The sequence below is a fragment of the Pristiophorus japonicus genome, chromosome 22 (genome assembly GCF_044704955.1).
Source record: "Pristiophorus japonicus isolate sPriJap1 chromosome 22, sPriJap1.hap1, whole genome shotgun sequence".
Classification (NCBI taxonomy): domain Eukaryota; kingdom Metazoa; phylum Chordata; class Chondrichthyes; family Pristiophoridae; genus Pristiophorus; species Pristiophorus japonicus.
Genome location: NC_091998.1, coordinates 28,161,274 through 28,179,522, shown reverse-complemented (window position 1 = coordinate 28,179,522; position 18,249 = coordinate 28,161,274). Strand labels below are relative to the sequence as shown.

The 18,249-nt window shown below is 46.9% G+C and overlaps 1 protein-coding gene across 3 annotated transcripts in view; it reads right to left on the bottom strand.

The window, feature by feature from the left end:
- The window catches only part of mmrn2a (multimerin 2a), a 40,045-nt gene that overhangs the window by 3,186 nt on the left and 18,610 nt on the right, over positions 1-18,249 (bottom strand). For 2 of the 3 annotated variants that reach the window (XM_070865833.1, XM_070865835.1), the window contains exons 3-6: positions 18,056-18,162; positions 17,080-17,160; positions 8,572-8,736; positions 473-2,482 (exon numbers count right to left, since the gene is read on the bottom strand). In XM_070865833.1, coding sequence (XP_070721934.1) covers positions 473-2,482; positions 8,572-8,736; positions 17,080-17,160; positions 18,056-18,162 — 2,363 coding nt within the window. The remainder of the gene's footprint in view (positions 1-472; positions 2,483-8,571; positions 8,737-17,079; positions 17,161-18,055; positions 18,163-18,249) is intronic. The other variant, XM_070865834.1, reaches the window with a different exon arrangement.

The window sequence follows — 18,249 nt, the reverse complement described above, 5'->3', positions numbered from 1 at the left end:
CAGAGATTGGGTGAGGGCCAAAGACAATATCTTCTCAACGTTGAACTGGGGGCAATTGTGGCTCACACGAGACTGGCTATGGACATGCAATCTGCCAACAGTGATGCGGTGGATGGGTCAAGGGAAGTGGTGGAGAGGTAGAGCTGGGAGTCGTCCACGTGTATGAAAGCTGACCCCACGTCTGCAGATGCTGTTGCGAAAGGGGCAGCATGTAGATGAGGAAGAGGAGGGAAGATAGATCATTGGGGGCCTCCAGTGGTAATGGTGCAAGGGTGGAAAGAGAAGCCATTTCTGGAAATGTTCTGGCTGTGATCACACAGGTAAGAGTAAAACTAAGTGAGAGCAGTCCCACCAGGAAAATGGAGGAAACGCGTTGGACAAGGGTGATCAATCATGTCAAAGGCTGCAGAGGGGTTGAGGAGAAATAATGCACCACAGTTACATTCAAACAACTGCTGATAGGTGCACTTACCCTGTGCATTTGGGATGCTATTTTTGTTGACTGCAGTTGAAGCATTTCCATAAATCTCTAGCTGTTTGCCGCCATGGTGACTTTGCCTGTGCTGTTTCCTCATTCGCTTTGAGCCAAAGCTTCCTCGTCCAATACGGAATGTCCCATTAGAAAGGTTGTCCACACTGCCAGCGAGCTTCTGAAACACAGAGATGTAACTTTCAAGGAACAGTTTCAAAGATGACACATCTGACTGCAGAGTCTCCACTGACTTTGTAAACAGTTTCTTCATCTGGTCCAAGCTACGATTGTAGTGAAGGTCTTTGTTATTACAGTGGGATTCCAGTTTAATTACTTTCAAGTTCAACATCTCGATGTCTTTTTTAATGGATGTTTCACTGGAGTCATACTTTGAATCATCCATCTGTTCCTCTTCCACTCCCTCGTGGTTTGGTTCCATATGTTCAAGGGAATGGTGGTCTCTGTCGTCTACTTCTGAAGAGCTTTCCTTCAAAGAGTTTTCTTCGTCATCAAAACTAATGGATTCCCTGATTTCTTCAAGTACCTGCACCCTCTTGTTGATGCTTTCCATGATTATTTTATGGGTAGCAAGGTCTTTCTCTGTCTGGTTAAGGTTTTGATATAAAGTGCTAACAGAAAGCTCTTGAAGCTCTGTTGCATCCTCAGATGTGATTTCCAATATGTCTTGCCCCAACAAACTCTCCAGAATGACTGTGTGCCTCAAAGTATCTTCCAAAAGGGAATTGAAGGAACTATTGAGGAATTTGATGTGAGAGTCCATGGTAGTACCCAATTTCTTCAAATGGGTAATTTCGCTCACAGCCATTGTGAAATTCTTCTCCAGTATTGTGATGCCTTCAGCTAAAGCGTGGTTTTCTTCTTGCTGCAAGTACTGGAGCTCCTGGACTTGTTGACGAATTTGTTGCAAAGCCATGAACAGATCTTGAACAGAATCATTTAAGTTATTGCTCAGGTCCAGCTCTTGCTGTTTAACATCATTCAGATCGAAATACATTTTGTCCATAAAGTTACTGGCATTCCTCAGGTTATCAACAATCAAGCCATAATCCACAAGTAACTTTTGACAGTCGCAAAGCTGGTCATCTTCCAGCATGCCATACAGCCGCTGACTCAACTCTTTCACTTTATTGTCAAGGTTGTAAAGCAGTTCCTCACGACCTGAACTTTGATGGTTAAAGGAAGCATTCAGTTCCAAAAGGTTCTCTGTAAAACCCACATTAGTCTCATTCAGTTTTTGGTCCATCTCTCTCTTCAGGCCAGCCACCAGTTGTGCACAATGTGATCCCTGCTTCTCCATCTGTTGTTGGAAAGCGGTATGCTGATTTGATGCAGGATCACACAACCCGCAGATCCTGTTTAAGTGTGTAAGTTTCCTTGAATGGATCTCAACAGTTGCACTGAGTTGGTCAAAGTCCTGTTTTGATATTCCCTTGTCTTGGCGGACATCTTTCGAGTTGCACGATGAACACGATTGTGGGCCTTTGAGGTCAGCAATCTTTGCTATACTTTGATTTAAAGCATAGACTTCTTGCCATATTCTGTCTTGGTCGTTCCTCATCTCAGCTGTTGCGTTGTCTAGACGATGCGATTTCATCTGAATCATCTTCTGGCTGCGCTTGACTTTTAGGTCTGTCTCCGTTTTAATCGTCGTCAGGTTGTGGTCAAGGTTAACCTTCTGAGCATGCAATTCATCATCTATTTTCTGCTGTTGATCATTCAACATGTCCTCAATTTTCTGCAGCTGCTCTGTGTTCGCGTCCAGTTTTAATTGTATCTTAGTGCTTAATTCCTCCAGTTCCCTTTGCGGAATCCGCTGTTTCGAGAGCTCATTAATATTCTTCCTATTGACCTCTATACCGTGTGATAAATGGTGGACCATATCGGACAGGTCCTGCAGGTTTTTGTTGAAGCTTGTCCACAAAGAATGAAGGTGCTGTCTCAAGAAATTTTCAACATAAGGCTTTAATAGATCCTGAAGCACTGGAGATTCTGTAAAACCAAAAAAGGTTGCATGTAATGTAAAATGGAAGAAATTTTAGCTGACCAAGCAAAGGTTACAACTCTCCATGACATTTGACAACAGCCATGATTTGAATTTTTATAAAACCATCTGTGTGAGGAAACTGCTCCGAGCATATGGGAAAGTGGTGATGCCAAGGAAAGCCAAACGCATAATCAAAGTGATGCAAGAAGCCTTTAAGAGTGATGGCAAGCTGGTGTGGTTGAGGAAGAGAGTTCTAAAGAGGAGAACCTCAGAAGGTAGAGCTGGACTGAGCAGTAACACACAGGATGCAGAATGGGATAAACACCTGGGAAACATCAGTTAAATAAGAGGGTTACAGTGAGCTAGAGAGCAAGGAGAGATTTTAAAATGAAGACAAGGGTCTTGTAGTCAGTGCCTTGGAGGACCGAAAGACATGAAAGAATCGGGATAATGGGAGCATGGGCAGTGAGAAGCAGAACTCCAGAGACAACATTCTAGAATAAATGGAGTTTGTAAAGGATGGAGAGAGAGTTAGTGAGGAATACCCGAGTGTGATGACGGTATAGATTAGGGTGTTGGCAGTGTGGGGCGAGAGGTGAGCAATGCTATGGAGCTGGAAAAATGCAATTTCTCTCCCAACTCCGTAAAACTGACATTTATCAACTGACACAGGCAGCACGAGGGCCATTTTGAATTTAAATCTCGTTTTTGTCATCTTGCATTCCATCTCATGACCAGCAATAAAAGTGCCACCCACTGATTACAGTATCAATAGTCATCCAGTCATTTAGTTCAGTTCTGAAGATGCTGGACTGCTGTCAGAATATTATTAGCATTAACTGGAAACGTATCCCCTTCTTGGATGTTCCTGCCCCTCACAACAGCTCGAGCATAAAAGGAAGGTGACCTGATAAATGAGCCTACCCTTTTGGTATTCTGAAACCAGCCACCAGGAGGTGCAGGAGAGTAACCCTGGGTGACATCTCCCATTCTGCTTTTTCCTTCATTTTAATAGTTGCAGTGAGCACCAAGTTTCTTTAGGTGTCACTGTTCTCAAGGGCAAAAACTTAGTAGTCAAAGCTGACAATGTTCTCCGTGGAACGTGTCCAGCTCTTTGAATGCTTGCAGTGAATGCACAGTCACTGAACATGCCAGCTACATAGAATCTTACAGCATAGATGGAGGCCATTTGTACTGTCGTGCCTGTGCTGGTTCTGTGATAGAGCTGTCCATTTTAGTCCCACACTCCAGCTTTTTCCCCACAACCCTGCAGATTAGTTATTTTCAAATACAGGTTGATACTCTTATCCGGCACCCTCGGGACCTGGCCTGTGCTTGATGAGGGCTTTTACTAGACGAGGGGAGATCACGTTAAATTGAATGGTACAAGTACTGAGCAAGGGGGATATCTGGGCTGGCTGGCTTGGGGAGGGGAGGGTGGTGGATCGCGGGGTCAGACCAGCGATTGCAGGAGTCGGCAGCGAGGGAGGACTTCAATTTGTTCATGTCGGAGTTCTGCGCATGCGCCACTCGGTGGCCGGGGAGTGGTGCCGGACGACTGGTGGTGCCGGATAAGGGAGGGAGGTTCAACCTGCACATGTCTTTTGAAATCTGAATTAACCTCCCTTTCATGTTCCAGAAATCGACAACTCTCAGCAAACAGAAGTACCTCCAGGCAGCAACATAGTTCTATACTTGGGTCATTTGTATTTATGTCCTCGAGTCCTCCCTAACCTATCTAGCTCAAATAGCCTTTGGATCAGACCCGATCTAAGTGTATTCGTTATTTTAAAGACCGAAATCAAATCTGCTTGCAGTCTATGCTTTTAAAGTTAAAAAAAAATCTCAGTTCTCTAAGCCTTGTTGTGGTAACTGAGAGCCCTAAAACTAGATATCCTAATGCCTGTGTCTAATCTTTTTCCAGGGCCTCTATTACCCACCAAGTGACAGGAACAAAATGGGACAAACCTTCCCACTAATGCTTCCATACTCTGCTCCCAATGCTCCCAGAGACCAACCTCCCCACCACTCCCACACCCCACCACTCCGAGTAATTATAAGCCAGTCAGCCTAACCTTGGTGATGGGAAAATTATTGGAAAAAGTTCTGAGGGACAGGATAAATCTTCATTTAGAAAGACACAGAGATTAATCAAGGACAGTGGGCTTGGATTTGTTAAGGGAAGGTTGTGTCTGACTAACTTTATTGAATTTTTTGATGAAGTAACAAGGAGGGTTGATGAAGGTAATGCGTTTGATGTAGTGTATATGGATTTTAGCAAGGCTTTTGATAAGGTCCCATATGGCAGACCAGTCACGAAAGTAAAAGCCCATGGAATCCAAGACAAAGTTGGATCCAAAATTGGCTCAGAGGCTGGAAGCAAAGAGTAATGATTTTTAAAAAGGAGGGAGAGAGAAAACAGGGAATTATAGACCGGTCAGCCTGACATCGACAGTGGGTAAAATGATGGAATCAATTACTAAGGATGTCATAGCAGCGCAATTGCAAAGAGGTGACATGATAGGGCCAAGTCAGCATGGATTTGTGAAAGGGAAATCATGCTTGACAAATCTTCTGGAATTTTTTGAGGATGTTTCCAGTAGAGTGGACAAGGGGGGACCAGTTGATGTGGTGTATTTGGACTTTCAGAAGGCTTTCGACAAGGTCCCACACAAGAGATTAATGTGCAAAGTTAAAGCATATGGGATTGGGGGGAGTGTGCTTGACATGGATTGAGAACTGGTTGGCAGACAGGAAGCAAAGAGTAGGAGTAAATGGGTACATTTCAGAATGGCGGGCAGTGACTAGTGGGGTACCGCAAGGTTCTGTGCTGGGGCCCCAGCTGTTTACATTGTACATTAATGATTTAGACGAGGGGATTAAATGTAGTATCTCCAAATTTGCGGATGACACTAAGTTGGGTGGCAGTGTGAGCTGCGAGGAGGATGCTATGAGGCTGCAGAGTGACTTGGATAGGTTAGGTGAGTGGGCAAATGCATGGCAGATGAAGTATAATGTGGATAAATGTGAGGTTATCCACTTTGGTGGTAAAAACAGAGAGACAGACTATTATCTGAATGGTGACAGATTAGGAAAAGGGGAGGTGCAACGAGACCTGGGTGTTATGGTACATCAGTCATTGAAGGTTGGCATGCAGGTACAGCAGGCGGTTAAGAAAGCAAATGGCATGTTGGCCTTCATAGCAAGGGGATTTGAGTACAGGGGCAGGGAGGTGTTACTACAGTTGTACAGTGCCTTGGTGAGGCCACACCTGGAGTATTGTGTACAGTTTTGGTCTCCTAACTTGAGGAAGGACATTCTTGCTATTGAGGGAGTGCAGTGAAGGTTCACCAGACTGATTCCCGGGATGGTGGGACTGACATATCAAGAAAGACTGGATCAACTGGGCTTGTATTCACTGGAGTTCACAAGAATGAGAGGAGATCTCATAGAAACGTTTAAAATTCTGATGGGTTTAGACAGGTTAGATGCAGGAAGAATGTTCCCGATGTTGGGGAAGTCCAGAACCAGGGGTCACAGTCTAAGGATAAGGGGAAAGCCATTTAGGACCAAGATGAGGAGAAACTTCTTCACCCAGAGAGTGGTGAACCTGTGGAATTCTCTACCACAGGAAGTTGTTGAGGCCAATTCACTAAATATATTCAAAAAGGAGTTAGATGTAGTCCTTACTACTAGGGGGATCAAGGGGTATGGCGAGAAAGCAGGAATGGGGTACTGAAGTTGCATGTTCAGCCATGAACTCATTGAATGGCGGTGCACGCTCGAAGGGCCAAATGGCCTACTCCTGGCACCTATTTTCTATGTTTCTCTGTTTCTATGGGTGTTTTTGTGACTGAAAGGCTGTTTCCAGTGGGGTTCTGCAGGGCTCAGTACTAGATCCCTTGCTTTTTGTATAAATCAATGATTTAGACATGAATGTAGTGGGTATGATTAAGAAGTTTGCAGATACAAAAATTGGCTGGATGGTTGATCATGAAGAAGAAAGCTGTAGACTTCCAGGAAGATATCAATGGAATGGTCAGGTGGGCAGAACAGTGGCAAATAGAATTCAATCCAGAGAAGTGTGAGGTAATGCATTTGGGAAGGGCTAAGAAGGTAAGGAAGTGGTAGAATACTGAGAAGTGTAAGAGGAACAGAAGGACCTTGGAGTGCATGTCCACAGATCTCTGAAGGTAGCAGGACAGGTAGATAAGGTGGTTAAGAAGGCATACGGAATACTTGTATTCTATCCCTCGGTTAATAAATGCAAGAGCAAGGAGGTTATGCTCGAACTGTATAAAGCACTAGTAAGGCCACAGCTGGAGTACTGCGTGCAGTTCTGGTCACCACATTACAGGAAAGATGTGATTGCACTAGAGAGGGTACAGAGGAGATTTACGAGGATATTGTCTGGATTGGAGAATTTTAGCTACGAAGAAAGATTGGATAGGCTGGGGTTCTTTTCTTTGGATCAGAGGAGGCTGAGGGGAGACCTCATTGAAGTGTATAAAATTATGAGGAGCCTGGATAGAGTGGATAGAAAGAACCTATTTCCCTTAGCAGAGAGGTCAATAACCAGGGGCCATAGGTTTAAAGTAATTGGTAGGAAGTTTTGAGGAGAAATCTTTTCACCCAGAGGGTGGTGGAGTCTGGAACTCACCACATTTTAAAAGTCCTTGGATATGCACTTGAAATGCCATAACCTCCAGGGCTGTGGAGAAAGAGCTGGAAAATGGGATTAGGCTGGGTAGCTCTTTGTCAGCCTGCACGGACATAATGTGCCGAAATGGCCTCTTTCTGTGCTGTAAATTTCTATGGTTCATATCCCACCCTCCTCCGTGTTTCTGTGCCCCCTCCTGTGCTCTTGTGCTCCAGGACAAATTTACAAATATAATCAAACTCAGTGTCCCCCTGCTCCTCCACCATTGGCGAATGCACACCATATCTGCAACCAATCTCCCACCTACCTTCTGCCAGGAAGCCATTTCATTCCTCATCCTGGGCTTTATTAAAAGAAAAACTAAGAATTCAATTAAAGACATTGTCAAAAGGGCACACTGTAAATATCAGGGCCGCTGATTTACAAGTTCCACACAGAAATTGACAGTCGGAGAATTCAAAGCTGATAATACCACTTAGTAACTTACTTAGTTATAATATTGTGGTCTGTAATCCCTATGAGTCGGTGCCACTGATAATAGACTGTATGTTACCTGGGATAAAGTGGTGAGTGGCACATAGAAAATTTGACCATTTTTTTTTTTTTAAAGTCTGGGATAAAAAGCTGGTGCCCATGAACCATTTAGAAGGATGAGAGAGGATCTCGTAGTAACATATAAAATTCTGACGGGACGGGACTGGGCAGGTTAGATGCAGGAAGAATGTTCCTGATGTTGGGGAAGTCCAGAACCAGGGGACATAATCTAAGGATAAAGGGTAAGCCATTTAGGACCGAGATGAGGAGAAACTTCTTCACTCAGAGAGTTGTTAACCTGTGGAATTCTCTACCGCAGAGAGTTGTTGATGTCAGTTCAGTGGATATATTCAAGAGGGAGTTAATATGGCCCTTATGGCTAAAGGGATCAAGGGGTATAGAGAGAAAGCAGGAAAGTAGTACTGAGGGAATGATCAGCCATGATCTTATTGAATGGTGGTGCAGGCTCGAAAGGCCGAATGGCCTACTCCTGCACCTATTTTCTATGTTTCTACGTTTCTAAGCTGGTGAATTGTCATAAAAACCCAATTGGTTCACTTTCAGGGCATAAACCTGCCGTCCTTACCGGGTCTGGTCCCACACCAATACTTAACTGTCCCCTGAAGTGGCCTAGTAAGCCACTCAGTTGTATCAAACCACTATAAATAGCAGTTCAAGAAGGCAGCCCACCACCACTTTCTCACAACTAGGGATGGGCAATAAATGCCGGCCTTGCCAGCGATGCCCATATTCTGAGAATGAATATTTTAAAATCCCCAACTCCCTCTGCGCAACAACAGAGGAGATCCAGTAACAGCTGCCTTTGGAGAGGCTCCTTAACCTAGGCTCCGAGCACTGCCGAGATGTTTGTTGGTACCAGAGACTGAGGCTGGACAGTACCCGTTTTGTTTTCTTTGCTTTTCATCGAGGGATTTGCCTTGCCCAGGTCATTCAGTAGTTTTTGGAGAGTGTGAGTTGAGGCAGTGGTGACGGAAATGTCGTCCTGTAGATGGTGTAGCTGCGAGTCCTGATCCCCCAGGTCGTCAGTGGGCGTAACGGGTTCTGCTGCAGAAAAATGGAACGTAGATAAGTACACAAGACACTGCAGGCACGACATGCCACACCCACTCACTGCCAAACCTCTGCAAATGCTCAAGATCTGAAATAAACAGGAAATGTTGGGATTACTCAGCGGGTCAGACAACATCTGCGGAGAGAGGAACAGAGTTGACCTTTCAGATCGATTCACTTCTTTCGTTAACTCTGTTTCTGGCCACAGATGCTGCCTGAACTGCTGAGTATTTCCAGCACTCTCTGTTTATACTCCACACAAAGATTCAGTGGGTAAATGCAGCATGGAGATTGCTAGACAAAAAGTAGACCACAGTCCATTGAGTTCACCCTCTACCATCCTGGTAGTCGCATGATGCAACGATAATGGTGTTGTTGACTAATCATTATGATCAATCTCTATCAATTAGTCTAGAACAGACCCAGACATGGGGCGAGAGCGTTGGGAACCATCAATCCAAAGTCACCCATTCCTCCCGAGCCCGCTACACTTACCACACGTCATGTTTTTTTATATATTTGTTCCTGGGATGTGGGTGTCGCTGGCAAGGCCAGCATTTATTTCCTATCCCTAATTGCCCTTGAGAAGGTGTTGATCCGCCTTCTTGAACCGCTGCAGTCCGTCTGGTGAAGGTGCTCCCACAGTGCTGTTCGGGAGGGAGTTCTCGGATTTTGACCCAGTGATGGTGAAGGAACAGCGATATATTTCCAAGTCAGAATGGTGTGTGACTTGGAGGGGAACGTGGGGGTGGTGGTGTTCCCATGGGCCTGCTGACCTTGTCCTTCTCGATGGTAGAGGTTGCGGGTTTGGGAGGTGCTGCCGAAGAAGCCTTGGTGAGTTGCTGTAGTGCATCTTGTAGATGGTACACACTGCAGCCACGGTGCGCCGGTGGTGGAGTGAGTGAGTGGATGGGGTGCCAATCAAGCGGGCTGCGTTGTCCTGGATGGTGTCGAGCTTCTCAAGTGTTGTTGGAACTGCACTCATCCAGGCAAGTGGAGAGTATTCCATCACACTCCTGACTTGTTCCTTGCAGATGGTGGAAAGGCTTTGGGGAGTCAGGAGCTGAGACACTCGCTGCAGAATACCCAGTCTTTGACCTGTTTTTTTTAGCCACAGTATTTATGTAGCTGGTCCAGTTAGGTTTCTGGTCGATGGTGGGGGATTCGGCGATGGTAATGCCGTTGAATGTCAAGGGGCAGTGGTTAGACTCTCGCTTGTTGGAGATGTTATTTCCCAGCACTTGTGTGGCGCGAATGTTATTTGCCACTTATCAGGCCAAGCCTGAAAGTCATTCAGGTCTTGCTGCATGCGAGCATGGTCTGCCCCATTATCTGAGGCGTTGTAATGGAACTGAACACTGTGCAACCATCAGCGAGCGGCCTCACTTCTGACCTTATGATGGAGAAAGGTCATTGCTGAAACAGCTGAAGGCGGTTGGGAACATCATGTGTCAAATTACTCATGTACTGTATACCAAAATGTTATTTTTTGAAAGAAATCTCTCTCATTTGCATTTGATGAATCAATACTAACTAACTGCTTCCACTATCTGCCAAGAGTGTCTGTTCCATGGATTGGCCAATCACTCACTGCAATATTGGCTGCAGTTTTGAGGAGGAGGGTGGGTTGGAGATTTTACCAGCGGGGCCTGATTGGAATATGAGGCCTCGGTTTCTCGCCCGCAGCCAGTCAGATTGAGAGGCTGGCAGGCTGCGGGCCAGTAGGCCTGTGGCACTAGGCCGCACAGAGGAGGGAGGGTTGGCCTGGGGGCTGAATCCAGGGGGTTAGGTAAAAAGGCACTTGCCTCCTGCATCCAGCAGTCCCTGCCTTGCTGTAGCTGCTGAGTTTCACGAATTGTGTAAAACCTGTCCACATGCAGTTAAACACAAAGTGGAGGTTAAAAAAGGGGTGTCATTCTAATAATTAAATTGATGTTCACCCCCTGGGAGGGGGTTGGTTGTTTGCCCTGTCTCCCCGGCTCGACCCCCTCCATTAAAACCGGAAGCTGGAGGCGGGATTAGGTCGGGAATCCGATTTTTAACAATTTTACTACTCCCAAGCCCCAAACCCATCGGTTTTTTAAGGTTAAAATTCCACCCACTGTTTCAGCAGGTTAGTTTTGAAATTAACCCCTTGTGGAGTGGAGTGAGCCGAAGGGAGCCGAAAGAACGTACGTTTGATTCCTGCTGTGTGCTGAGTTAACCGATCCTATCCCGGACTCATAGCTTGAGCGCGACAATTGGTCACAGCACCTCTGAGCTCACAATTCTCGGAACGTGGGCATCAGGTGATGGAGGGTTTGGGTTTGGATGCGATGCGATGCAATGTATGGTAAAATTCACTGTACAGCCTCAACCATGAGGGGTGCCCTGTTGGGCAGGAGACCAACCAGTCGAGCTAGCAAGAGGGGTCAGCACCTCTGGGGGAGGAGGGGAGAAAGCCAGCTAAACGCAAGAGAGTTTGGAGGAAAAATAAGCTTCAAATAATCTCCGTTACTTTGTGGTACTGTAATGACGTGAGAGTCACCACAGCAACAGCAATCTCTGCTGATCAAAACTGGCAGGCACGCTCAGAGCAAACGCTGAATAAAGCGCATCTCACAACTTACACAGGAGCAGAGAGAAACTGGGAAGGTGAAACTTCTCTGTGATTGTGATTCAGTGTCTTCCCTCCACCTCTCCGATATTTTTCTTGCTTGCAAACGACATTTGTCCCCTTCTTTCCTTAATTGTTTTTAAGCAACCAAAGAGGGGGCAATAAGAGTGGAATCAGACAAGCTGCTTTCCAGAGAGTCTCCTCCACTACTTTCACTCAAACTGAGGCACAAAGTGTGTTTGAAGGGGGTGGGATTGGAGATGGGAAATAAAGACAACCTGTATTTCGTCCTTGGTGCAGTCCCTTAAATTCTTTCACAGCTTCAGAAATTCAACCAACGAGGATGGGGATTAAACCAGGACCATCTTAGTGACGGCATCACCCCAGAAACATCCTCCAACTAACACCATCTAACTGCCAATTGTCCCCTCGCCCAGCTCCACCCCCTCCCTCGCACCGCCTCTGCCCTCAGCCCCCCCCCCCGCTTAACCCGTTCATTCCCCCCACACCACTCACCCCGCTCTGCCCACACAACCCATCCCCCACTCCCCCCGCACCTGGTGGGTTGCTGGCAACAGTGTCCTGGAGATGAATCTTTAACTCCCGGAGACTCCAGGCCAATCCTGGAGTGTTGGCAACTCTACAGTGAATAAGCTTTAACAATTTATGCATATTGCATGAGAGTGGGCCTCTCCATCCTGTTACTCGGATCCTGGCAGCCCTCATTTAGCCCCTGAAAAGCGCTGACCCCAGTTTCTGATGTAGAACAGCCAGAAGATGCTGCTCAGAGTGGAAAGTATTGCTCAGTATCTGCATTACTCGGTCTCTGTATTGCTCAGTCCCTGCATTGCTCGGTTCCTGCATTGCTCCGCCTCTGCATTGCTCGGTCCATGCATTACCCCTCCTGCATTGCTCCGCCTCTGCATTGCTCGGTCCATGCATTACTCCTCCTGCATTGTTCCGCCTCTGCATTGCTCGGTCCATGCATTACTCCTCCTGCATTGCTCCGCCTCTGCATTGCTCGGTCCATGCATTACTCCTCCTGCATTGCTCTGCCTCTGCATTGCTCGGTCCCTGCATTACTCCTCCTGCATTGCTCCGCCTCTGCATTGCTCGGTCCATGCATTGCTCAGTCCCAGCATTGCTCGGTCCCTGCATTGCCCAGTCTCTGCATTACTCCTCCTGCATCGGTCCGTCTCTGCATTGCTCCTCCTGCATTGCTCAGTGTCGGCATTGCTCAGTGTCTCCATTACTCCCCCTGCTTTGTTCAGTCCCTGCATTGCTCAGTCCCTGCATTGCGCCACTCGGTCCCTGTGAGCGACTCTCGCAGAGCAGCCTGATTTTAGCTGCTCAACAATTGAGTTACACCAGGGCAGCTGGATCCTGAGCCAGTTCAGCAGTTCCCGAATAACCAGCAAGTACAAGAATAAAAACCCCCAAAGATTTCCTGGAAGTGGCAGAGAATTCTCTGGGATCAATGCCGGAGCTTCCTGAGTGGGAGGGGAGGGGGAGTGCAGGCTTCCTGTCCAATATCTGATTTATATGTTGTTTCTCTGTGTAGTTCGAGGACTGAGCTGTATATGTAGCCACACCTGTCCCCCGAGGCTGCTAACAGCACAATAAAGGTTACTCCAGCGAGGAGTGAGGTGTTGCCAGTCAGACTTGTTATTTTGCTAACTTAACTGCTTGTCTCTCTGTTAAAGGGAGACTCCCTCAGTGCAGCTCAATCCAACCAGGCTCTCCTGGGCACTTTCCACGGGTTTAGAACCCATTTGTAAAGCGCCTCAGTTTGCCCGCTGCTTATGTTGACAAACTGATCTTTGAAATTAGAGCCTGGCATTTGGGAAGGAAATCAAGAACTACTTTCTCACACAAAAGGTACGGGAAATCTGTAATTCTCTCTCCCAGAAAGCTGCAGATGCTGGGGGTCATTTGAAATTTTCAAGACTCAGATCGGTAGATTTTTGTTATGTAAGATTATCACCGGATATGGAGCAAAAGCAGGAAAATGATGTTGAGGTACAGATCAGCCGTGAGCTAATCGAATGGTGGAGCAAACTCGAGGAGCTGAATGGCCTCTTCCTGCTCCTAATGTAACGGGCTCGAGGGACTGAATGGCCTGCTCCGGCTGCGAATGTAGGCTCGATGGGCTGAATGGCCTGCTCCTGTTCCTAATTTAACTGGCTCGAGGGGCTGAATAGGAACAGGAAGAGGCCAATGTAACGGGCTCGAGGGGCTGCATGGCCTCCTCCTGCTGCTTAATGTAGACTCGAGGAGCTGACTGGCCTACTGTTCCGAAGCCTCCTTTCTCACTGTCAACTCGCTAGTTCATTGACGAGGGCCACACTCCGAGTGTGGAGTTGCTCTCGTCGGGAGCACGGATGGGTTCGGGGGTCAGCGCGCCCAAATCACGACAACCTCCACGCCTGATTCTCTGAACCTCCCTCCAGCCAAGCGAAGCCATGCGCTGAGCGCAGAGACAATTCACTGGGGAATCTGAATCCAGAATTCGATTCCTGGCAACTGAACCCAAATCTCTGAACAAAGTGGAGAAGAGTTTGTAAAATTGTTCCAGCTTCATGAGACTTTGGGTCCTTTCTGAATATAATCAGATGGTTCATTGCTGAATGTGGCATTGGCATCTGTGCTTGTGGGGGAGCAGAGGACTGAAGAAAACGGAGCATTTAAGATGAGAATGTTATTTTATGGAATGCATTCTTCTGATCCGGAATGCGCTGCCTGAAAGGGCGGTGGAAGCCGATTCAATAGTAACTTTCAAAAGGGAATTGGATAAATACTTGAAAAGGAGAAGTTTGCAGGGCTGTGGGGAAAGGGGGAGTGGGACTAACTGGATTGCTCTTGCATTGAGCCGGCACAGGAATAGAAACATAGAAACATAGAAAATAGGTGCAGGAGTAGGCCATTCGGCCCTTCTAGCCTGCACCGCCATTCAATGAGTTCATGGCTGAACATTCAACTTCAGTACCCCATTCCTGCTTTCTCGCCATACCCCTTTATCCCCCTAGCAGTAAGGACCTCATCTAACTCCTTTTTGAATATATTTAGTGAATTGGCCTCAACAACTTTCTGTGGTAGAGAATTCCACAGGTTCACCACTCTCTGGGTGAAGAAGTTCCTCCGCATCTCGGTCCTAAATGGCTTACCCCTTATCCTTAGACTGTGACCCCTGGTTCTGGACTTCCCCAACATTGGGAACATTCTTCCTGCATCTAACCTGTCTAACCCCGTCAGAATTTTAAATGTTTCTATGAGGTCCCCTCTCATTCTTCTGAACTCCAGTGAATACAAGCCCAGTTGATCCAGTCTTTCTTGATAGGTCAGTCCCGCCATCCCGGGAATCAGTCTGGTGAACCTTCGCTGCACTCCCTCAATAGCAAGAATGTCCTTCCTCAGGTTAGGAGACCAAAACTGTACACAATACTCCAGGTGTGGCCTCACCAATGCCCTGTACAACTGTAGCAACACCTCCCTGCCCCTGTACTCAAATCCCCTTGCTATGAAGGCCAACATGCCATTTGCTTTCTTAACCGCCTGCTGCACCTGCATGCCAACCTTCAATGACTGATGTACCATGACACCCAGGTCTCTTTGTACCTCCCCTTTTCCTAATCTGTCACCATTCAGATAATAGTCTGTCTCTCTGTTTTTACCACCAAAGTGGATAACCTCACATTTATCCACATTATACTTCATCTGCCATGCATTTGCCCACTCACCTAACCTATCCAAGTCGCTCTGCAGCCTCACAGCATCCTCCTCGCAGCTCACACTGCCACCCAACTTAGTGTCATCCGCAAATTTGGAGATACTACATTTAATCCCCTCATCTAAATCATTAATGTACAGTGTAAACAGCTGGGGCCCCAGCACAGAACCCTGCGGTACCCCACTAGTCACTGCCTGCCATTCTGAAAAGTACCCATTTACTCCCACTCTTTGCTTCCTGTCTGACAACCAGTTCTCAATCCATGTCATGATGGGCCGAATGGCCCCCTCTTGTGCTGTCAGATTCTATGGCCTGCTCGCCCAGTGGGAATGGTGCCTGGGAGGGGGTAGAATGTGAAAATTCGAGCTCCTGGCTCCAATCAGGTCATCGGTGATGCTCCCGCTGAAGGCAGGCTGAGGGCTACTTAACATTCCAAAATCGCAGCCTGATGAGGTCTTCAGCACCGTGACGTAATTTTAACATCACGTCAACATTGTCTGCTGTATGGTGGGAGGAGCCGGCTGGTCAGAAGAGGCCATGGTAAGTTTACAAAATTTGCTTCGTTTAGAACTTGTGGGTAGGGAGGAGCAGGAATGCGCCCCTCCCCCACCCTGCTGGGCCCTGCAAGGAGGCCTTGGGCCTTCCCAGCACCAGCACCCCCACCGACCATCCTGGACCCTCCGCCACCGATCATCCTGGAACCCATCCCACCCCATAACCCATGAATCAGGCACATCTCCCTCCCCCACGCAATTTCTGCTTTGAGAAAGCTGAATCGTTAAATTGACCCCAATGTATTGTAAATCCAACCCAAGCAAAGTAGCTCCTACAGTCACAGTTTTAGGGCTACACCAGATATCTCTCTTGTGTTTGAGGCACAGATCAATCACTCCTGTACAAGAGTCCTCGTTCACTATCAAACAAAGTGTGACCTTATATGTAAAATGTCTGATATTACACAGGATTACATAGGATATACGGCACAGAAACAGGCCATTCGACCCAACCAGTCCATGCCAGTGTTTATGCTCCACTCGAGCCTCTTTCCGTCTTTCCTCATCTAACTCTATCAGCATAACCCTCTATTCCCTTCTCCCTCATATGCTTGTCTAGCCTCCCCTTAAATGCATCTATATTATTCGCCTCAATCACTCCCTGTGCTAGCGAGTTCCACATTTTCATCACTCTTTGGGTAAAGAAGTTTCTTCTGAATTCCCTATTGGATTTCTTGGTGACCCTTATATTGATGGCCTCTAGTTATACTCTTCCCCACAAGTGGAAATATTCTCTCTGTATCCACTCTATCAAAACCTATTGTAACTCTATCCTATGTAACAATTCTATTGTAACGTTGCAGAGTCAAGCACTATCCCCATCTATTGGAACTTGCACGAGCTTTCTCATGTTACCCTAGCCTTCGAATTGTGGAAGCATAAACACTGCACCAGATCAAGCAACTTAGACTGTGAACTATGAATGAGGTTTATTTAATGTAAAATCGGGAATAGCAGAATGTGAATGCACCAGACTCCATTTCAGATGCAGCAAAGAGAGGAGATTTGTCAAGGTTCATTTGACTTATTCGTTAATTTACCGGTTTTATTGGTTCTGCCCCTTTAACAGGGGACCACATATTTGACTTTTAATGATTGATTGAAAGAGCCAGCAGAGAGAGGAGACATTTCACCATCTAGATTCAAACTTTGACCCCAGGGTGAAAGGGCGGTGTCCTGATGCACTGGCCTGGGGTTGAACAGGGATAAAAGTCCCTTTGAGGCCTCTGAAAAGGCTCATTGAAACCATTTGGCTTTGCTAACCGACCCTCCTTAAAATGGAGAGTGCTGGGGATGTCCTGTTTTAGGACGGTAGGTGATAATTTTGCTGGTTTTTTTGTTTGAAGCCAATAATGATAATTTCAGTGCAGGGGCAGGGGGATATCCTCATTCATTCATTCATAAATTAACAAAACAAGCACAGTTGCAGTCTCAAATTATTTTACTGAAATGTAACCTACGTGGGTTTATGAATTCTTCAATCACTTGCTGTCCCGTCAGTGCCTGATTCAGGGAGCCTGCTGCTGTCAGCTCCTCAACAACTAGGAAAAAGACAAGAGTCAAAACCATTCCATTACTTTCCATTTTACAACCTATTCCGTGTGAAACCATTCCTTAATCCAGGAGCGTCTCTGGCGCTTCAGACTGGACTTTCTGCTCCAGGTGCTCTTTACACCCGCGTGTCCAGTGGTGGGTTTCAGGCAGCGCGTTGTTTGCACCCAATATTCCCCGGTGTAAGAAATGGACTGACACGCGGAATAGCTGCGGGATGCAGATAGTCAATCGCATGCTCATGGTTGAGGCCGAAATTCCAAGAATGAACAGAAAAAACATGGGACGTTAATCATCCTCCACACTAAGTGTTTCCCAAAGGACAGAGACTATCAGATTCAAAGTTATAGTTGAGAGTTTCTGCTGACAGGATAAAGGAAAAAGGCGCCAAACATGAATGACTCAGCAAGAGATCAAAGAGAGTATAAGGAAAGAGTCCTCTCGCCCCCCCCCCCCCCCAAATCCTGCTCCACCTTTGACCCCTCCCTCCCCCTGTGAAGCACTAAAAGGCGGTTCACTATATTCAAACCACTATAATCGTGTTTTCTTCAATCTTGCCTCCAACAAAATCCCAAGAGCTGGGTGGCTGAGGGACATGGAGCGGCAGGTCTGCTGAGGGGGAATTGGGCTCCAACTGGCTGTCGGGCTGTACCTCGAGCCTTCTGCCCTCAGCAAATCTGCTCGAAAACGATGCGTCCGTTGCACCTCAGCCTTTTCACACCGTGACACAATCACTGAATGTTGCATCCATTAGATCTCCCATCTATCACACTTGGTCACAAATGACTAAGTTTGCCCTCCCTAACCCTGGGTGCTGAAGCCAATTGTTGCCCTCCCTCTGTCGCCATTTGCACTGCACTTGGGATTCTCAACGCGGAGGCTTACCTGTGTGTTCACAGTTGGATCCTGTATATCCAGGACAGCATCTCCACTCCAAGAAGGTCACAATCATCTGCTTGACCTTGTACATAGGTCTGCGAGCCAGTTGGTACCTGGACAACAATAACTTGCATTGATCTAGCGTCTTTAACGTAGTTAAAAAGTCCCAAGGCGCTTCACAGGAGCGTTATCGAACAAAA